Source organism: Mizuhopecten yessoensis, unplaced genomic scaffold (assembly GCF_002113885.1).
Source record: "Mizuhopecten yessoensis strain PY_sf001 unplaced genomic scaffold, ASM211388v2 scaffold1471, whole genome shotgun sequence".
NCBI lineage: Eukaryota > Metazoa > Mollusca > Bivalvia > Pectinida > Pectinidae > Mizuhopecten > Mizuhopecten yessoensis.
This window is the reverse complement of record NW_018404063.1, coordinates 509111-532490: the sequence shown is the minus strand read 5'-3', so window position 1 is coordinate 532490 and position 23380 is coordinate 509111. Positions and strand designations below refer to the sequence as shown.

The 23380-nt window shown below is 35.3% G+C and overlaps 2 protein-coding genes across 2 annotated transcripts in view; both read right to left on the bottom strand.

Annotated features, from left to right (window-relative positions):
- Positions 1–10435, bottom strand: part of LOC110462945 (nephrin-like) — a 42821-nt gene extending 32386 nt beyond the window's left edge. The window contains exons 1-3 of the mRNA XM_021517220.1: positions 10354–10435; positions 5100–5438; positions 326–652 (exon numbers count right to left, since the gene is read on the bottom strand). Coding sequence (XP_021372895.1) covers positions 326–652; positions 5100–5438; positions 10354–10411 — 724 coding nt within the window. The 5' untranslated portion in view covers positions 10412–10435. The remainder of the gene's footprint in view (positions 1–325; positions 653–5099; positions 5439–10353) is intronic.
- Positions 10436–12947: 2512 nt separating this feature from the next.
- On the bottom strand, positions 12948–16455 carry LOC110462765 (sulfotransferase 1C4-like). Its single transcript, XM_021516919.1, has 4 exons — positions 16164–16455; positions 15742–15851; positions 14511–14697; positions 12948–13063 (listed from the first exon to the last, which is right to left on the bottom strand). Exons 1-4 carry the CDS (start codon positions 16453–16455, stop codon positions 12948–12950), a joined length of 705 nt encoding a protein of 234 aa, XP_021372594.1.
- Between the last annotated feature and the right edge of the window lie 6925 nt (positions 16456–23380).

The window sequence follows — 23380 nt, the reverse complement described above, 5'->3', positions numbered from 1 at the left end:
AACATATCTAACTTGTGACCACTGACACTAGGACTAATACTTATAACACACTGTACAACATATCTCACTTGTGACCACTGACACTAGGACTAATACGTTTACCAAACTGTACAACATATCTAACTTGTGACAACTGACCCCAGGACTAAAACTTAAAACACACTAGTACTGTACAACATATCTAACTTGTGACCACTGACACTAGGACTAATACTTATAACACACTAGTACTGTACAACAAATCTAACTTGTGACAACTGCCACTATAACATGTGACAGCTGTCACTATGAACTGTCACTGGGAATAATATTTAAGAACACTTACACTGTACAATAACGTTAGCGGTTTGAGAACTGACAGACGTTCTTCCCTCGATGTTCACGGCCTCACACTTCAGTCCACTGTCCACATCATTGACCCTCCCTGTGATGGTCAGACTCTGTTGTCTCGTGTACTTATCGTCGCCCATGTCCTGGTCAGTGGCCGTAGCGGCCTGATCTGTGATGTTGTTATCTCCCCTGAACCATGATAACCTGGCTACAGGCCGACTAGCGGTTGTGGTACATGTAAAAGTTCGGGTATTTCCGGCTGATATCGTCACACTTGGTCGGTACACTCCGTCTGTTGTTATAGTTACCATAGATACTGGCACTATTCAAGAAAAACAGAATACAACATATAAAACGCTGTCTATGGTGGCATATTTCTGCCATCGACTTTCGACTTGCGAGTTACCTATGTCGACATAATCTATGAATATGTCGCAATAACGTTTAAATTATGTCGACCTATATTTGCATTTTCCGAGATAATTTTGCACAGATAATTATCACGTAAGTAGATAACTCGGGTTTTTATCGTGTTAACGCTCAGATGTGACATTGACTTGCAACTTATTTCTGCAAAGCAAAACAGGCAGTTAGCACGTGACTTATATTGCTGAATAAGCTAGTGGTACATCACGTGATAATCTTTTTGAAAATGATTGGTTAATTACTCGATTTGTTTTGCATAAACAAGTGACAGGTCGATGTCACATCTCAGCATTAACACGTTAAAAATCCAAGTTACCTACTTATATGATAATTTTCTCGGCAAAAATATCTCGGAAAATGAATAAATATGTCGACATAATTTAAACGTTATTGCGACATATCTATAGATTATGTCGACACATTTTAAAAATTATGTTGACATAAGTAACTCGTTAGTCGAAAGTCGATGGCAGAAATATGTCACTATAGCTGTCAGCTACTCTGACAGTCAATTACAGTTACAACGATACAGTCTAACACATACACACACAAAAAGTGTAGTTGTTTTTAAATTAATTTTTCTCTACATCGGCGTTTAGAGAGGTGTAAAGTTTGTGATACTGCTACGTTTCATCTCCCGCCAAATCAATATAATAAATTACTGATGAAATAACCTGAACTTATCCCGGAACGAAATAAGTGTAATTCCTTGAAAAGCCGGGATTCGTGATCGTAACACGAGATGAAATGTAAGAGTACCATATGCTGATTGTTTTCTTAGCTCATTCAGGTACTTCACATGTAAGTTAGGCCTTAGTTTCAACCCAAATCCCCCATCCCGTCATCTTCATTCCCATCCATTCCCAGTAATTGTTATCTGACAAAATTCCCAGTGTAGATAGCACGGTCCTTTACGGTATTCTGGTGTATATATGATAAGAACCAGGCGCGGATTTAGGGGGGGGGGGGGCACACCCGGCCCCGGCCCCTCCTTTTGGCGGTGAACTGGCCTTTTCCGGGCCGGCCCGAAATGGTCTGATCGGGCGGGAATGGGAACATATTAACATTTTAAAATGCATCAAATAATGCACGGAGCTTGTATAAAAAAATCTGGGGCTACGCCCCACACATTCCATACGGCGTCCTAGCAAATATTGTGGGTTTCCGTTATCTGATATTTTTACTACATTTTCTTTATTAAAACAATATTTGTTGGCATCGCTACGCTCGTCTACCTTGTATATTGACTCTAAAGTGTTTTATTTTTATTTTACCACCTCCGCAAAACCCCAAGTTGCAACTTGCAACGCTCGGCGGAAATATACTAGCATAAGTTGCATAATTATATTATTGACCGTTCGTTATAGATGATCTGAAAATTAATGCTTTTTATTGTAACCTTCCTAACCGCCCGGGCGATATTAATCATTATACAAGAACGATAAAGGTTTTTTTCGGCTGACAATATTATGTATAATCGACTAAACATATCCATTCAATTATTTTGGTATTATATATATTGTTGGAACTGTTTAACTATCTTGTATGTACAACATAATATCTCATTGTGGAACTTATAGCTTACCATCGGGTACGTACAAGAAAGTATCTTCACACAGCATACTATTGTGTACGTAGTAATAAGTTGTACGTAACAGAATGAGATGCTGGACTTACAAGTATGATAATTCTAAATTAAATTTAAAGTTGACGCGTATGTGCCTCCTAAGTTGTACCATTTTAACCAGATAGCTTAGAAAATGTACCACTGTTGGTAATATGCACGCCCTTACATGAGTTAATCAGCGTGGACATTTCAGATATATCATTGTCTACACTAGTGAATTAGTCAACAATTATAAAACGCGAGACTATATAGCTAGTGACCTTGGGTGTCGCACTGATTTGAACTTATCCGTTTGTTTAGCAACTTAGTGATGCCATGAGTAAATCATTAATTAAACAGCAACGATGTTATGGTGTTGTTTGTTCTTTTGTACGACAAACTATTACATGAAGTACTGTACTGTAGGTACAATGTCTGAAGACTAGATATTGTGCGTCCCTACATTTATTTTTTGACTTAGGACCTCTCGTATCCCCCTTGCGGGCGGGACGCCTAATTAGGTAATAATGAACAACCCCCTGTGGATTCATACATTTGTCATCACCAGGTTGCCCCTATAATAATTCCATCTAACTTCTAAAACACGCTGTTAATAGAGAATTTGAACCGAAACTTTAATTTTCTTTCCAGTACACAAAAAACGTCTGTGGGCCATACTTAAAATATGTTTTTTCTTCTTGTTAATTAAACATAAAAACAGTCCTCAGAACACGGGAAATCGCTTCTGAGACGTTCTAGANCCCCCCCCCTTTCAAAACAAAAAACAAACAAAACTATCGTAATATAAAATATACATGCTCCAAGTCAGGAACCGTTACATTAGTGCATTTCACAATTAGGCCTATTTTATGTTTTTTAGCAAAAAAAAAGGTCCAATTTGTTTTGGCCTCGCTCCGCTCGGCAAAATGTTTGATTCTACGTCCCCCTTTCAAATATCCTAGACACGCCCCCTGAAACCCCCCTTAAAGGCTCGGGGTGATGCCTTCAGCAGCACACCGTTGACTATTGAGAAATTTTTCTCGGCCCCCCCTTTTGGGAAATCCTGGATCCGCCCCTGAGAACCGTGGTTTTTACCGATACGCTGGTCTGATGAGAGAAGAAAAATCCAGTAGGAAGACTTCGTGCTTATTTTTAAATAAAGTTATTATTTTTAAATTTTGAATTATTTAAAAAAAAAAAATGAAATATGTATTTTATCGGTTCAGCTTTCTTCGTTTAAAGTCCAGTGCCATGAAATCATGTTTAATCATTGTTTTTGTCCTGTTGGTCAATCTGATCAAATCATCAGATTGCACTCGTTCTTACGTTTTTTTACCTCGTTCGTACGATTTTTTATAATCTCGTTTGTAAGACTATTTATTTCGTTCGTACGTCTTTTAATCGCTTTCGAACCACATTTTAGCTCATGCATACGACATTTTGACTCGTTTTTATGAATTTTATCTCATATACACGACTTTCATTTCGTGCATTACACATTTGATATCCTTCGTAAGACTATCTATCTCATAAGAACTTTTATCACGTATACATATCTAAAAATGACACGACTACGTGCTCGTTTGAACATACCGGACGTATACGACGAAAAACAATAAATTTCGCCGTAAACTTGATTACTAGTCCATACGTCACCCGGCCGATGAGTTTGTACAGATAAACTTTGAATTAATCGTCTTATAGCAGGGAAACGCTGATGCACTCAAGTTGACCTATTATGTTTTAAATATCTTATAAGCATTGCATTTTAAAACGAAATATCCACCCTATTTAAATAGATTAGACTTTATATTATTTATGTGTGTGACTGGATTCAATAGCCTACCTTGATTGTGGAAATGTAACACTACTTTAAATATCATGTTGAGAAAAAAAAAGAAAAAAAGAATGAAGCGCGTTTTATATAAACGTTGATGGTTTTGCTTAAAACTTCAATATATATATATATATAATACGCTTTTTTATTAATTAACGAAGATCTCGTGATGCTAAACTTTGGCTTGTTTATCAGTGTATTGAATCTTCTGAATTCATAGTTGTACTGTAGTTGTAGAAAGTACAACTGCAGAAATTAAATAGCTGTAACACAAAATCTGAGACCGTGATGAGTCCAATTCATTGTAGCTCTTCTTCCAAATCAACGGAAATAACAAGCGATAAGTATAACAACCTATAACTGTTCTAAACAAAATATTTCGAATTGCAAATCTCGACCTGTGGATACTAAGACTACATTTAAATTAAATCAAGACGGTACACCTATATCGCGGGTATGGAATAATTAAAAAATAAAACATACACTGTACTGGTTTGTTAATTTTGAATTTTAATAAAGATAGGAGCTTAATAAAAGTTTGAAAAGATGATAGCCAGCCAACACGGGTTGGAAAATCTGTTTCTATCTAACAGAGAAAACAGAAGTTAAGTAAGAATCGAATCTTTGATCGAAAAGAGAACGAATAATAATACAATATCAGTTCTACGGCGTATTAAACGTTATAGTATTTTACATTTTTAGATTCATGTTATAGCAATTTATGTTACTATATGTTGTAAAATTGTTGTTATATATTAAAAAAACATGTATGTTTAATATACATCCATGCATTTTCCAAAGCTTCGTATGTATTTTCCAATTATTATTATATGTTTGTTTAGTCCGATAAACTTGTCAACGCTCTATATAATCCTTACAAAGTAAATAAACAATACTAACCACTGAGAGTAAGTTGTACAGTATAACTAACTGCACCGAGGAATATTTCACATCTCCAGTCTGTCCCGTGCTCGTCCTCTGTGACGTAGTCTGCTGGAATGGTGAGTGACGTCTGTCGTACAGGTAAGGAACCACAGGTGGTGGTGTAGTTCTGTCCTCCTCCTCCTTTTACTGAGGTACATGAAGTACTGGTAACAGTAAAATCTACTACTAGTAATCTGTTCCTCCTGTAAAACACTGTTGTGCCGGGAGTGATGTCCTGACTGGCTGTACACGTAAACGTCACTTCCTGTCCAACCACGGGAGACAGCGGCGTCACTGACAACGACAAAGTCTGGGCTGCAATGATAACGCAGTGTTATATCAGTTGTGTTTTTACATGAACAGATAATCTTTTTTTGAAGTCATTAGTTCATACATGTTGATAATAGCAAAGCAATATGGTGTTGTAATCTAAGTATTTCTCAGCAGTAAACCCAGCAGATATTCCCTAGAATATAACACAGCAAGGTCTATGAGCAATATATTATTTGATGTTCCATAGCAAGGTCTATGAGCATAATAGTATCTGATGTTCCGTAGCAAGGTCTATGAGCATTATGGTATCTGATGTTCCATAGCAAGGTCTATGAGCATTATATTATATGATGTTCCGCAGCAAGGTCTGTGAGCAATATATTGTCACATGTTCTATAGCAAGGTTTATGAGCATTATATTATCTGATGTTCCATAGCAAGGTCTATGAGCATTGTATTATCTGATGCTTTATAGCAAGGTCTTTGAGCATTATATTATCTGATGCTCTATAGCAAGTCTTTGAGCATTATATTATCACATGTTCCATAGCAAGGTCTATGAGCATTATATTATCTGATGCTCTATAGCAAGGTCTTTGAGCATTATATTATCTGATGTTCCATAGCAAGGTCTATGCGCATTATATTATCTGATGTTCCATACCAAGGTCTATGAGCATTGTATTATCTGATGCTCTATAGCAAGGTCTTTGAGCATTATATTATCTGATGTTCCATAGCAAGGTCTATGCGCATTATATTATCTGATGTTCCATAGCAAGGTCTATGAGCATTATATTATCTGATGTTCCATAGCAAGGTCTTTGCGCATTATATTATCTTATGTTCCATATCAAGGTCTATGAGCATTATATTATATGATGTTCCGTAGAAAGGTCTATGCGCATTATATTATCTGATGTTCCATACCAAGGTCTATGAGCATTATATTATCTGATGCTCTATAGCAAGTCTTTGAGCATTATATTATCACATGTTCCATAGCAAGGTCTATGAGCATTATATTATATGATGTTCCGTAGCAAGGTCTATGCGCATTATATTATCTGATGTTCCATAGCAAGGTCTATGAGCATTATATTATATGATGTTCCGTAGCAGGGTCTATGCGCATTATATTATCTGATGTTCCATAGCAAGGTATATGCGCATTATATTATCTGATGTTCCATATCAAGGTGTATGAGCATTATAGTATCTGATGTTCCATAGCAAGGTATATGCGCATTATATTATCTGATGTTCCATAGCAAGGTCTATGCTCATTATATTATCTGATGTTCCATAGCAAGGTACATGCGCATTATATTATCTGATTTTCCATATCAATTTGTATGAGCATTATAGTATCTAATGTTCCATAGCAAGGTATATGCCCATTATATTATCTGATGTTCCGTAGCAAGGTCTATGAGCATTTTATTATCTGATGTTCCATAGCGAGGTATATGCGCATTATATTAGCTGATGTTCCATATCAAGGTGTATGAGCATTATAGTATCTGATGTTCCATAGCAAGGGCTATGAGCATTATATTATATGATATTCCATAGCAAGGTCTATGAGCATTATATTATATGATGTTCCGTAGCAATTTAAGGAATATTAGCATTCGAATGACCCCATCACATGTAACATAGCACGGTCTACATGTATCAATATACTTTAGTATTTTGCCTATTACCGCTCAAGTAACAAAGTATAGTATAAAAGCACATTTTATTTATTAACAACATTGTCCATCCCATAGAGACTCAATATACCTCCAAAAACTATTCTTTCCGATATGTTGAAAGTGTCTTCGGCAGTATGTTTCAGATCGGCATCAGTTCCGCGCTATCACAAGGAGACAAACACGAACATATCGCAGCCTCCCAAAACACAAACGCCTACACTACATGCATGCATCTTGCGCACTTGGGAGACCGTCCTTAAATTACCATAGCTGTTGCAATACTAAACCAAACCAAACCAAACCGTTGTTTCATTGTAACTTTGATATCATTGGTATGCTTTCGACGGTATTTGAAAACACAGTGGTGCAGTTCATTTTATTTCATATCATAGTTTAGCTATTTTTAGGTAACTACAGTTTCACGAGCATCCATTCAGTACAGAGTAAATTTGTGCATGATCTATCGGTACGGCTTAAAACCACAGACTACAGTATGTAAATTGTAATGAAACCCAATTTAAGATTGCAAATAAGAACTGTTAAAGAACACTGTCATGTCAGAGATATCGGTCCTGTATAATAAGAGCCAAAGGCGCCCGAGCGAAGCTCTTTAATGGTTACACATGCGTGCGTAAACAGAGTTGCTTCCCCTTACTACACGTTGCCTTTATTTTTTTTCATCTGGAAGTAGACGTCCAGTGGGGAAACAGGAAGTGTATCCTTGAAGCAAAGACAATTGTGTTTCAACCCATACATAAAATCACAACGACATAGTTTCATGGTCCTTATGTGAAACTTTGAACAAATTCTGCCGGTTAACTGCGAAGTGTGGAGCCTCTTTAAGTATGGATGTCGGAATACTCAGTTTTTTCTACTCGGTGTCAAGACATTTTAAGCTTATATTGCACCACATTTGCGTGCAATGGATTTATAATTCAAATATGCGGATGTACACAATGTTCGCCAATTATTTTCAGATTATATAAACATTAAATAAATGGTATTTTATCTAGGTATTTGAATTATAAATCTATTGCACGCAAATGTGGTGCAAAATAAGCACTTGACTTGGGCGTGAATTTCCTTATCCCCTACAAAATGAATTACACTTTTCCTCTCACTTCTTACCCGAAATGTGGCTGAACAAAGATAATGACACCGCTATTACTACAACTAATATACACGTAGTATCTTCGCCAGGCAACGTACACAGATACCTAGAAAACCATTCTGAAAATTAAGGAAAGGGTTGGGTACATTCTACACCAGAGTCTGATATTGAAGTATTTTTCAAAAGCTTCATAGCAATTTTGTTTATTTTATTGGGGTTTTTATTCAACGAGACAGCATGTCACGATTGTGATTTAGCCATAGACATTATTTAGTGCTGACTAAAGTATCAATGTTATGGCGTCACTTATCTCGTTAAGGTAACGTAATGTTTAAGAATGTCCGACGATATGGCAGTGAATATTTTGACCTCAAAAAATTTACAGACCTTTTTATGCAGTCCCTAGTCAGGATTCATCAATAAAAAAGATGTTTAAACATCGGGTCACCGGGAAGACCTTTGTAGGGAAGCGTTATCCTGCATGCTGGTTTTGACAAGTGGATCTTACATGTACAGAGATGGGGAATACTCACATATGTATACTACATATTTATTTTACAACAACTTATATTAATAGCTCTTGTTGGCCCAGATCTTAGTGCGCAGAGGTCTTAATGATTCAGGAACCCAGAGTACTAGGAGAAAACCCACGTGGTCGGGCAGGTGACCTTATACCTTTTTACGTCTGATCGGGGAATCGAGACCCGGCCGCCTTTGTGAAAGGTGTGTGCGTTAACCACTGCGCCACCACACCCCCTAAAACACAAAACAAAAGGTCCAATGGGCAGGCATTAACCTCACACTTGACATTTTAATATGGACTAAAATAAACCTACTGACAAAATATCAATATCTCTGACCTAAAGTCATTCAAAAGAATCTGTTAAAAGATTTTAACACATTTTACCGCTGCAACCGTGAAAGTGTTACACGGTCATTTAGCTGAACAAAATTAAAAGCCTTTCATTCCAGCCTGGAACTTGCCAAATATCACCACCCTAGAACTCTTTGTTTACTGGGAAGAGTTTTTTTTTTAAAGGGTATCCACAATTTACCAGATGTGAGTATGAATGTGTGTCAATGTCATTCACATGAACAAACCTGATAGCCATTCATCTGAGCCTGCTACTGGTCACATATTTGACACCTATGACCTTGAATATGAGTTCCATATTCAAGGTCACGAACTTAGTAACTCTTCATCCCATCATGCTACTGGATAAATATCATAATCATAGCCATTATTTTAAGAGAAGTCGTTTAAAGCTTTTTAATATGTTTGACCCCTGTGACCTTGAATATTTGTCAAGGTCATCCATATGAACAATCTTGGTAACGCTTTATGCCAGCATGTTACATAATCATTTCACCAGCATGCTTCTGGCCAAATAGCATCATCCTGTACCTTTTGGTTACTCGAAAAAAAGTTGTTTACAAATTTAAACACATTTGACCCCGGTGAACTTGAGCATTCATTTGAACAAATTTGGTAGCCTTTCATGAAGGCATGATACTGGAAACTGGAAATCATCACCCTAGCCCCCTTGGTAATTTAAAAGAAGTTGTTTTAAGTAAAAAGTTGACGCCGGCAAGCCGGACGGACGGACGACAGACGCCGCGCCACGACATTAGCTCACAAGGCCCTTCAGGCCAGGTGAGCTAAAATACAGATGATAAAAACTCGCCATATGTTTATATCTGTTTTTCATGTCCTCAACGTGTGGTTCAACTGTTTGCAAGTGTTCAAGTGATCAGCTGATATGTAATACTACACAATGCGTTTACGAAATGTGTCAATGTAGTGGTATGGTACGAATGATATTATGCATATACGTAAGTTGTCCGTGAGTGTGCACCAACTAATCCAGAACGATAGTAATGATCAGTAAAATGTTGTACACCTAGTTACCCGTAACTGTTTAAGTGCATATTATATGAGTATTTGTTCATGTGTCAAGCTTTATTGATTTAACATATAAACGCGTCTATGTATTATTCGAATAATATATCGACGATACATACTTGACGTAGAGTTACAATACTACGTACTATATAATGACCCGTTAACTATATATTTTGTTTGATTTAAGTAAATCTGTTTAACGTGACTGTACCAATTACAATGAAGATATAACTGTTGGAAACTTACCTTCTGATGATTTCAATAAAACGAAGGACACAAATAAGACACACCAAACAATCGCCATGTTTATAGGATGTTTAACTAAATATATTTTATGAACTTCCGGGTTGAAACGGGGAATATAAACTGTGTGTGTCACGGTGTGTAACATGCTATCGTCGAAATTCACAATTACATTCGATAGGGATTCAATATGGGTTACAGCTTGGATTGTGAATATAACAAAATAACTGCACGTACATTTGGTATTTGTTCGTCAACTAGGGAAAAACCAATATAACTACCATCAAGCTGAAAACCTTACATTTCGCTGTATTTGTTACATTTAGATCGACTTTAAAGCCTAATCTCAAAGCTATGAACAAATCTTGTGCGGCACAATAGATTATACTCGTGAAGCTGTTTGTATACATGGATATTGTTAAATTCGCGTTCCGCTGTGACGTATTCGCGGGGTCACCTATACGAGCTTCACGGTCATAGGTAACAGATTATAAACGATATTAGACTGCAGTTATATCGTAAGTTTTGGTCGGCTGCTCATAACACGTGTGTTATAGATTGTAACACAACGCACGGTTTTAAGGTATGAGCTATGTTTTAGGTGTCTTAAGTTGATTTACATAAAGCAACGAAATGTTTATGTCGGAGCAATATAATGATACTCTATATCAATTATCAAAGAAAACATTATAGGGAACAAATAAATCACCGCAACAACAATGCCTGTGAGTCATGTCAACATGTGAAGTTTTGTCAGTTGTGTAGTTGTAACAAGGACGATTTCGCTGCTTCATGACATTTATTTCACATCTTCAATTCACAATTCATGTTGTCCTTGATATATGTATATGTGTATAATGTTCAAGACCCTACCACGAAACAATACAAACTATTTAAAATCTAGTTAAAAAAGTGTTACAGCATATATGGACAATACATATGTTTTAAAATTAATCTAGATTACACGAAAATTGGAAACATAAGTTATCATTTGCTTAATTATAAAATATACATTTCACTATACAGATACTAAAATATAGAACATTTATTCAATACCTAATAAATGATATAGAATTATACACGAAACACGTCAAGTACTGATGTACCTACCCCAACAATTGGTCAAGGGTCTAAAGATTAAACACGAGATAGTCGTCAAAACGACATACTATGGATTAGCGTGGTAGCAACTGAAATACAATACATATTTTTGGGGGGTAATTTTCTTTTTATTCAAGATTTTTTCGCAATATGTGGTCTAATTACAATCAAAAAATTTATATTATATATTCATACATTACACGACTGATATATACTCTTACTTGCCTTTATGAGAACAGAGAGAAGGAGAAAAGAAGAAGAAAAATAGCAAAGAAAAAAGGAGAAAGTCCATAAAAAAAGGGAAGAAAAGGAGAATCTGGTTTTTGCACTGCGGCTCAAGAATAAACATTAGTTTGTGTTTAGACTAAGATTATAAGACAAGCTTCTGTATTAGTTGTAAGTAAGTTGGTCTCGGCTTTAAACTGCAAGTAAATACAATAAATATTTATATACTTAAGATACTGAAATTAACTTCAAATAATGTATTCATCAAAATCATAGATGACGGATATTCACAAAAATTATAATTCAGGAAAAAAGAGATATTTTATCCAAATCGATATTATTCTAACTTACATTTATAGATATTAGAATAAAAATAATACTTTTTATAGTTTAATCATTTAAATATATTTAAATATATTCCAGAACGTACCAAACCTACCACCAAGCAAAACATTACTGAAATCAAGGATCAAACACAATCTAAATGATCAGATGTATTAAAATCTGGTGTAGCACTATCAAATTTCGTCAACAGGGTCAAAAGAAAGTGTATAAACCACGCCTCTTTTAGTAAAAATAATGAATCGGAAACAATTTTGTCTTCGCATTGTGAATGTACAACAACATGGATCTTTATCTGTGATTAAAAACAAATACGGTTTAAATAGTTAACAATAGACTAATCGTTCTACATCCTTATTTTATGACTGAAATGTCAAAACGTCATACCTACTTCAGAATTATTTGTTTTATTTTGTTGGACTAAAATTTTATTCGAATCGCCATGATTGTATACATTGTGATTTCTATTTTACACTTTAGAGTGAATGCTCGTTAAAGAAAATCTTGAAATTAATCGTCACTAGCGTGCAATTGTGTTAACTACACATGCAGACCCCGTATTCTCCCCCATTAGACAGAGATGTGCACACTTCCGGTAAAGAAACGATTTGTCTGGCTTACGGGTAAAGTAAGAAAATAATCGTAAGCCTGAAAAAAATAATCCCAACCCTCTGGATAAAATTCCTGGAAGTCTGGCCCTCGGTAAAGCTCGGGCTATACATTTAAGAATCTTGCCCTCGAGATTTTTCGTTCCTTCCCCCAAGGTTGGGAAACATAATTTCAGTCTTAAAACAATGTTTAAATGGCTAAAATTACTTTTGACAAGTTCTGAAGATGAACGTAAGATAGATAAGTGATTGCATATAATTCTACCATTTTAATGTTAACAGAAGCACGATTATGCACCAATGTCCTGATAGATATCAAAGTTACTCGTAGTCAAACTCAAGATTGACAGCCATGTCACCCATCTTTTCTTTATAGACATCATCAAACTTTTCGTTCTGTGCCACGGTGAACTCGTTCTTCCAGTCTCCTACGATTCCTGTAAAGCATTTTAAAAACTGATTGTGTACACAAACACATTTAAGCGGTAACCTTATTTTAGCGTTCTGTAGGCTTTTGTTATTTCGCTAAATTATAATAGCGGTATTATAGGTTTTTTATGTTGTTCTCTTTTGCTACTGTGGTTGTGCCAATTTATCAATGCGCAAAACTCAAACTTCGATAATGCTCCAAAATTTGCTTTCGCTAAAACAAGTAAGTTACTCCTCGTTACCAATATACCATATAAAGACTCAATTTCAAATTTGATGTTTAAATTTTGTGTTTTTACTTTTTTGTGTGATGGTCATCTATGTAAATTACAATAAAAATATACCGTAGCGTCGACATTTAAAGGTAGCATCAGATCTACAGAAATATATGTAATCATAATAACATGTTTTATACTTTTTGTAAAAGTAGTTGAAACTAATTCTGATATTTTTGTCTTATATATATATTTCTGTGACTTAAAAATTGACATCTTTCCAACAGCTACATGTTTGGTAAACTTTTGTGAAATCATTATAACATTGTGTAAACTATTATGAATGAAAAGGCAAACTCGAATATAATTCAACATTGGGGAAATATTTTAAGATAACGTTAAGATACGTTGGTACTTTATATGAAATAATAAAATAATCAACACATACACACATGTTGACAAGACGTTTTGAGCGCGTGTCGTTGTAAATACATTATAAATACCGTCATGACGTCATAAACCGTTTCAGCTAGTACTTATTAAACAACATGACATGAGCATTAATCTATTATCTGTTTATATATTTGAAGAAGACATCAATATTTGCTTGTTATTACTTATTCTTAAATAAAATATGAGGCAGGATTTTATTTGATTGCATATTATAAATGATATTATATCACGTTACCTTTTTACTAAAACAATGAGTGGCATTAACATGGAATGTGAATGTTACCAAAATTACAAAATATATAAAGGGTCGTGTAACGGTTTTGTAACCCTACTGGCATTCATATTTACAAAAAAGTCCAAATTAAAACTTGTTATGCATACATGTATAAACTCGAGTAAAATGCTTTCTATGAAGTAGTTGAATGAAATGAAGTTCTTTTTGTTAGGCACTGGCATGTTTAATTGATAGAACAGTGCGATTTAAGTGCACGAAATAACGACGGGAAGGTAAAAATGTATTCAAAGTAAATTTTACGAAAAAAAAAAATCTGTTTGTCTCATATCAGTTTGCGATCGTCGACAAATTTAGACTATATCCGACTTTTAGAGATGCAAAATAAATTTGCCAGAATAACCGTCATGCAGTATCTGGAAATGGCAAATGGGGTTTGTGTGTTTTTCAGCCGTATCTAAAATCTTGTTTGTTTGTATCGATTTATTTCACACAAACGAGACAAATATTATATTGATTGATCAAACATATGAATTGAATAACTAAATAATTTACCTTTCCTATATATCGGCAACCTTCCGTTATCTCCTAAGTGTTTCCATATTTCAGATTCACCTGCACCTGTCGCGTGTTCCTTCTTTAGGTTTTCAAATGCCACAGTTTGTTCAACTTTCCTCAAAAAGGTTTCCTCGTGATCAACCTCCAAAAATGTTGCTATCCGTAAGATGTTCTGATACAGGTTCTAAATAAAAAGAAATAACACAAAACACTAACCACAGAGTCAACATATCAGAACAATATCGGAATTTTTAATAGCAATAACAGTGAAACTGCCAATAGAAAAAGAACCACATAAAATAGTAAAAAAAAACTTTATTCATAGTAGTTACTGACATGGTTGTTTTCTTTTCACTAAGAGGACGTACGATAACCTTAAGGACCCCGTACCACTGCCAAAAACTATATCTAAGTCATAGTAAAGAAGAAATAAACATATGATCAACAACTGTGTTCTGAGTGTAAAACTCGAGCGGAGCTACACCGAGATTCGAACCCTGCACTTCAGATTATTATATCATTGCTCTAACCGATTGTGCTACCTGGTAAACTGCAGTGTCCGAAACCAACGGTGCTACAGTTATATGTAAACGTACGTTAAGGAGAGGTTACAATATAAAGGAAATAAACACATAGTGACAGAGGGATCCTTAAACTTGATTCTGGTTCTCATGAATGCGTCGACAAATACCTTTAAGAATAATATGTAAAACATGGCTAGTTAAATGTCTTGTATACATCTGTTTAATCGTGTTTGCCCGGTGTTGACATCGCTCTTCAAAATGTAAACTTAGAATATAGGGAACATTTCCAAGTGTACAATTTTTCAGCCTTTTTTATTTAAACATATCGGTCTAAACGATTTAGTTCCATTTGACTAACACGCGTTACATTAAGCAACAAATAATTAGTTGATATCCCATGCGTGCGTTATTTTTAGAAATGGATGAAATCTAAATCTTAAACCAAAAGACACACTTATGGGCATAATAAAAATGTCGTCCTTGATATCACACAAAGAAATAACATATTTCTCTGTGTGATCATGATGACGACCCTCAAATTTATTTATTTTCTTCATTTTGAATTAACATTTGAAACACGCATACTAATATGTATACGGTGATAAAGTCAATTAAATATCAGTACAATTTAAAGATCAGAAGTTCTTTTTTTTTTGCTGAAGGACTCAAATACTAAAATTAGCTATTTACAAACTTTGTGGTACCTTTTTCAGATCTTCAAATCTGAGAAATAATATCTTCAGATCCGGATTCGTCAAGATGGCATTGTTCCATTCGGTTGTATGGGTAAACCACGATCCTCCTGATCCTGAAACTTCGTGAAGAATGATATTTTACATTATTAGCATTATTTGAAGGATGAAAAGCACTTTATCAATTTGACTTCATGCTTGTATAAAAAATAATTGATTTATCTCATTTCCTATTTTATTGACAGGAATAAAATTGTATGACAACAAGAGCTTAAAATAGAAAATTAAGCAGATATGAAACAATTTGTTGAATCAGAATTTCTTATAAACAATCGAAATAGATGATACCTGTAATTAATTCATATATAAGTATAACTTATAGTATAAGTATAAAGATAATGACGGAAAGTCCCAAATTAAAAGTTAAGAATTACATTCTTCCGAAAGGTATGCCTTCAGGTAGCCGTCAAAGTTGCCAGTATAACTAGCATTTCGAAGTTTACACTGGAATGCGTAGTATGAACAGGCATTATCTTTTGGATTCCGAAGCACGTAGATTATTTTCAGATGACCTTCCATTGCCGCCTTAGAGATAAATGGGTAGGTCAAGTGGGTATGGAACATCCTTGAAGATTTCATCTGGTCAATCACTCCAATGTCCTGAAACTCCATCATCTCTGGAGATCCTGAGTATTGAAGATTCTTTGTTTGTATCATCCTTGCCATATTAAACACCCAGTATGTACCTTAAACACATCATCAAGATACACAACACCAATATGACAATTCGTGACAACTTCCTCTCTATATAGTCGAAAAAAATTGATTTGATTCGATATCCATACACACACACCCATACCAACACCGCCAAAACCACACACACAGCCATACCCACACCGCCAAAACCACAAACACACTCCATACCCACACCGCCAAAACCACACACACACACCCATACCCACACCGCCAAAACCACACACACCCATACCCACACCGCCAAAACCACACACAAATAACATTGTGTTGTCCGTAAAACAGCTATGCTGCGAAACTGAAGAAGTTGACCAGACTTCCTATATAACGTATAGACTTACAGCATCGCCTGTAACAGTCAGATCTGTAATATTAAAAACAGCAGAATAATCCATGCAACTGTTATGTACACAAATGCCATATGATATGTGAAGATAAGATTTTTTGCACATTTTCTTTTTAACAACTAGCATAATATTACTTTCTATTACATTCACGAATAATACATGGCTTTCGATCACTTTTGTTTTGTATTGAAACAAGTATATTATGCTGCAAATATACCGCAGTATATAGCATGTATTTAAATTGAAGAGTTTAAAACATCATGATTAAGGGTAGTTTTTGTCTAGCATTTATCAGACAAACAAATCTTGATAAAGGAGATAGTGTAGTGGAGATAGTGTAAAGGAGATAGTGTAAAGGAGATAGTGTAAAGGAGATAGTGTAGTGGAGATAGAGGCTATTTTATAGTTCCCTGTTGATAACCATTATATATCACGAGTTTGTACGAATACCGACATTTTTCTTGAATGCGTAGCATGGGTAAAAATATATAGAGATTCCGTCATACGAGTAAATAGTTAAAGTATTTGACGGAAAAACTACTAAGTTTTCAATTTATTACATTTTAAAAGTGTATTATGGTATTAAGTGTGGTATTTAGTAATGATATATTGGGCTCCATGTTTTAATGAAGTCAGGCTTTAACACAAGGTGGTCAGCCATTTTTAAAGAGAAAATTTACCGTTTTCTGCCATTATCTGGTAATGCTTAGCTCACACAACATTTATCAATTATGTAATTTTATCAATAACTTTGTGCTTGTACCTCAGATTTTACTGCATCTGAACAGAACATCTGCAGCTTTTAATGCAATAAAAAACCAGATTTGAACATGCAACATTTCAAGTAAACATATATTTATCATATTGATAATTTTTGATAATTCTCTGTTACTATTAAACTATATTAATGGTACCTATGTGCTCAGGATTCCTACCAATTAACGATTAATTGCAAGATTCTTTTATATTTAATCCTTTCATCCCTATGTAACTTTAGTAGACTCTCATGCATTGATTGGATGAGTCCATTATGGTCTACAGTGGTGAAATGGTTGGCAAATGTATTACCGGTATTTGACTTTTATATGTAAATTAATCTGGATACAAAAGTACCCAATAGGAACACTAAAGACATCGAAACAAAGGACATACATCGGTAAACTCACCATACAACTAGTGAAACTAACACGAACACCGGGGTGAAACCCACTTAACACCGGGGTGAAACCAACTTACCACCGGGGTGAAACCCACTTAACACCGGGGTGAAACCAACTTAACACGTGCTGAAACCCACTTAACACCGGGGTGAAACCCACTTAACACGTGCTGAAACCCACTTAACACCGGGGTGAAACCAACTTACCACCGGGGTGAAACCCACTTAACACCGGGGTGAAACCAACTTACCACCGGGGTGAAACCCACTTAACACCGGGGTGAAACCCACTTAACACCGGGGGTAAACCAACTTACCACCGGGGTGAAACCAACTTAACACCGGGGTGAAACCAACTTACCACAGGCGTGAAACACAGTTAACACCGGGATGAAACCAACTTACCATCGTTGTGAAACCCACTAAACACAGGCGTGAAACCCAATTAACACAACCGTGAAACCCACTTAATACAGACGTGAAACCTACTAAACGCCGAAAAAAACCTCTTCGAAGACCGGGGCGAAACCTACTCAAGATCGAGATGAAACCAACTTAATGACAGAGTGAAAATCACTGACCGTAAAATATCTATGTGAAATCTATTTACTCATTAAACTCCAGGGTGAAACACATTAAACATATGTTTTGCTGCTATTATCTATAATTTTATTTTTTTAACTACATTGATTCTTTTTTTTAAATTTCCCCATAAGTCTGTCAGCAAGGGTATTCCGTCTTTTTTTTTGTTTTGCAGAGTTATCTGCTCTTGTGGGCAGGTATTAATTGTTACGTCATTTGTTTGTGAGACTAACGTCATCAATTTTTGTTAAAACGACGTAATTTTCTCACACAAACCAATGACGTAACAATCAATACCTGCTCACAAGAGAAGATACCTTTGCAATACGCAAAGACGGAATTGATAGGGGAATCAGCTGTATTTGCATTTTTAAAATATACAAATTTATGAATTAAAATGTATTATAAATATATTTCCTTGGCCATTTCTAAGGAATTATACTATGGCGAAGGTGCACACCAATGAAGAAATGTGGTTTTTAATGACTTTATTAAATCTTCCTCTTCTTGAAAAACAGCGGGTGAATTCCTGAACTCTGCGATTCGCATATTAAAGCAGTTGTAAACAATGTAAACACGAATGAGAAAAGTGATGATCGTAACGTGGTAAACTATTTGCGATGCCTAATTGGGTGTAAGCTGTCGCCTGTGTCTATCTGAAGTCTTCCGCTCGTCGGTGCAAGTAAGACAAGAAAGGCAATGGGTTCTGTCCCCAAGCCGGGACATACCAAAGTCCATATAAACGGTATTTCTTATTGCCTGCTTAACGTTTAGCAGTCGGAATGCTATGCTTGGGTCCTTCAGCGTGGTATTTCAGTGAGATAGATATCTTAATTTGACATCTTATCCGCGCTATCGCAAGGAGACAAATACCCCGCCCCCAGCACACATGCACGCATATATTACAAACATGGAGGCAGTGGGGCTAAATGAAATGCATGAGATAAATGTTTGACTAGTTGAATTTGCATATTGACTGTTATAACCTATGATTGATTAATGCATACTGTTCTATTATGAAGCAGCGTATTTTACCTGGTTCCGGCATACAGGGCTCCGTTGACTGCTCCAATTGTTGAAAACAACACAGCAATGGGCATCATTATCCAGGCAGATCCGTGTTGATGATTGCGTTCCGTTAGTTTATCATTCCTAATATTACATGTACCGACTGTTTGTGGAACCTCGTTTTGAGATAGTACAGCTAAGATGGCAGTCCACTGTGTAGACCATGCTTGTTATTGTCTGTGAGAACCCGTACTTATCTGCGAGAACCCAGACATATCAACCGTCCGTGAACTGTCTCTCCCCATGTCTAAAAGAATGTTCACTGAATATAATTTCATAATGAACACGCTTTAGCGGTTCTAACATCGTACAGTACAAGTACATATCAGGAAAACACTTTGTATAACACCTCCAACATTTGATATAGGACTGTATAAGATGCTTAAATCCTTCAAACGAGGAAAGGTTAATAATTATTACAAATAGTTGTTCATTAATCGCTAGTCCTCTTATTGGACGTATACAATGAACAAAAACATTTCCATTATGTTATCAAATCCATTGTCGGAGGTTTTAGTTCATTCCTACATTTTCTGAACACGACAAATTAGACATTTGACAAAATCCTTAAAACAAGTTGCGTTATATCCAGTTTAATTTTTTTTCTCTACAAATACAACAGGCCCCACTTGTATAAAACATCTCAACTCTTGAGATTTCCTCAAGTCTCAGATTTCCCATCGACAATTAATTTATGAGAGTTTCCTCACCTTTGAGATAAATATATTGTTACTTAATATGCCTTTCGTATGCCCCAACATAAAATGGGGGGGATATAGTGTTGCCCACATCTGTTCCGTCCCGTCCCGTCCCGTCCCGTCCCGTCGCGATTCATTGTAATTACTCTAGCAGCTTCATTCTTTGACGGATTATCAACAAACTTTATACAAATGTTAAAAGTACGTCAGATTAGTTTGTGTTTTACATTACAAGGTCAAGGCCAAGATCACCATTACTATTGGTAGAAAATCATCAACTTTGTCATCGTCATCAGTTAACCAACTTTATTTCCTTTTGGATTTTGATCAAAATTTACACAAAGGTCAAGTTTGGGAATACCTTTAGAGTTTTGTGTTTTAAGGTGCAAAGGTCAGGGCCAAGGTCGCTGTTGCTATATATAGAATGTCGTAACTATTTATCGAACAACATTAAACACTGGAACTAATTTCACTACTCGCGGGGGCATTGACGTCTTACAGACATTTTCTAGTTATCTGCCATATTCATAACTGTCACTGTAGGAATACAACTATTCATGTGTTGTAAGGCGCTTTAGAGAAATTTTGCAAATTATGTAGGACGTAATATAAATGTTGTATATTATCATCAATAGTATTAGTATTATTATTAAAAATGGAACGACGTACGGCTGCTACAGCACTTGATTCAAGGAGGCCATCCGGTCCAAGTACTGCTAGGTAGGAGAGGTTGACCAATAGGTAAACTACAGTCACAGTTGTCACGCCCAAAACGTTCGCTCGGGGAAGGTTTCGGACAAAAACCGATAAGTTCATTATATTTCGCTTAATACCTATTAGGATGTTATTCAAATACTTTTAATGCTTTTACTTACACATTCGGATTTTTAATTTCTTTCATGACACAGTTAAGTATATTCCAGGTTGGGGGGGGGGGGGTAACAAAATGCAATTTAAGAGTGAATGAGACTTAGAACAAGCAAAATAACCCGTTACAAGAAAAGACATTTTCCGTAGTGTTTATTAAACGATTAGTCATTATGTAAACAAAATATGATTTAACTATTTCAGGAAAATATGAAAAGGAATAGATGATGTCATATTTAAGTACCAAAAACAATGCCGTCATTGATAACGCTATTATAATTCCGTAACGGTAACATTTGAAAAAATCCATGATGTAATTAACAAAAAGATGAACTGGAAAGATAGAATTTGTATTTTTATCACAAAAGCAGGAAGCCGGAAAAAATGTCAACAATGAAATCCTTATCTTACAAATTGAAGGGGCAAAATTTCAATATCTTACAAAGCAGTTCTCTTTGGCTCCCATTTTAAACATCAGATAAATACATTTGGCATATATCGATTTCCTTAAATGACTAACTCGATATGTAAGAATATGCTTTATCTTTAATTTATTAACACTACTTTTCTCCGTTTATATATGCCATCCCTCATTCGCCCACGAAGCGTCGTAGAACGCCAGTGCGACAGACGATGCCGAATCCGTAGTGCCAGTAAACCCTTTCTGAAAAGTAGCGGTTTCACCTTAGAGTAAATGGTAATTAAACATCATCATACTAAATGATAGTTCACAGTGACATGTCTTTTTGATTATTTACAAAAGATACAGTATGCTAGTAATGAATTTCACAAATATCGAAAATCAGTATGCTTCACAGATACGGAAAACAGTAAAAACAAACCAAAAGACATAAAATATATCTGGTAATCATTTTAATCCGTTGGTAATTAATTGAAATTAAATTGATTTAAAAAAAATCAATCAAACTATTTTTTTAAGTATTTCCCAAATAATATCATCAAGTAACCTGGTATATGGCAAACTACACGCACTATATTACTATCTTACAGAATTTGAATTTGACTTAATATATCAATTTATCATATACCTGACCCATTTTACAGTGTCATATGGCCATGTCATAAATAAGATATTAAATTTGTGTAAAAAAAACCTAAAAGGGGCTGTGATTGGTGAAAACCGTGGGAACATATTCCTACGCCACAATAAAATTGTGAATTTTATCAAAAAAATTCTGACAAAGTTTAATTAGTTTGCGATTAAACGAATTTAAAATGTCTATTTTATCAATTTATTTGCATTGCATTTAAAAGTGTTCATTATTAAAATTTAATAACCTGGAACTTCTTTGCACTGCGTCGCCTAAAGGCTTGTGTCATATGAAATGATTAAACTCGTTTAATAAATTCAATATGACATGGACACTTTTTTAAGATCCTCTATATAAGACACAAACAATAATAATATTGTTATTTACAAAGTTTAACAAATGATAAACAATCCCGCATAATGTGACTTATTTGAAAATATTATGCATTTTAAATAGACGGTTATGCATTATTATCAAAACTATTTTTCTATTGTTTTAGATGTCCACATTGAATACATTCTGTCGAAAGATTTTTAAACTGACGGTTGCATAATTAACATATGTAAAAAATAAGAATAGATATTTTTGATAGTCCTAATATGTTCACCGTTTATTAGATCATAGATCATTGTTTTACAGATATCATTCAGTGTTGTATAAGATGTACTGATATTTTATTAGATATCCATGATTCTTAAAATAGCCGCGATGAACGATCTTGTCCAATATAAAACGACCGAAATAATTTATAAGATCTATAGCTCCACGTTGCTTACCTCGTCCAAGCCATATAACGCCACCCACGATAATGATGTTTATGTTCTAATTCACCAGTTCAAACGAACATAAATCATTTATCAATTACAACTCAACACTGTAATATAGGAAATAGCTGACTGCAGCTAGCGCTTTTATTGTGGTAACTACAAAAACACGGCAACAACACGCGACTGTGCACGGCTGTTCCTGAGCGACTGTTCCTGTAGCTCCAAGTCCCAATCCCAAAGGATCTGTCCTAGCAGCTCTGTAATATGCCAAAGCCTATAAACCTGAAAGCATACACCAAATGGCAAGTAACATCAAAACAAATTAACTCTCTATTGCTCGCTACCAAGTTGACCGGGG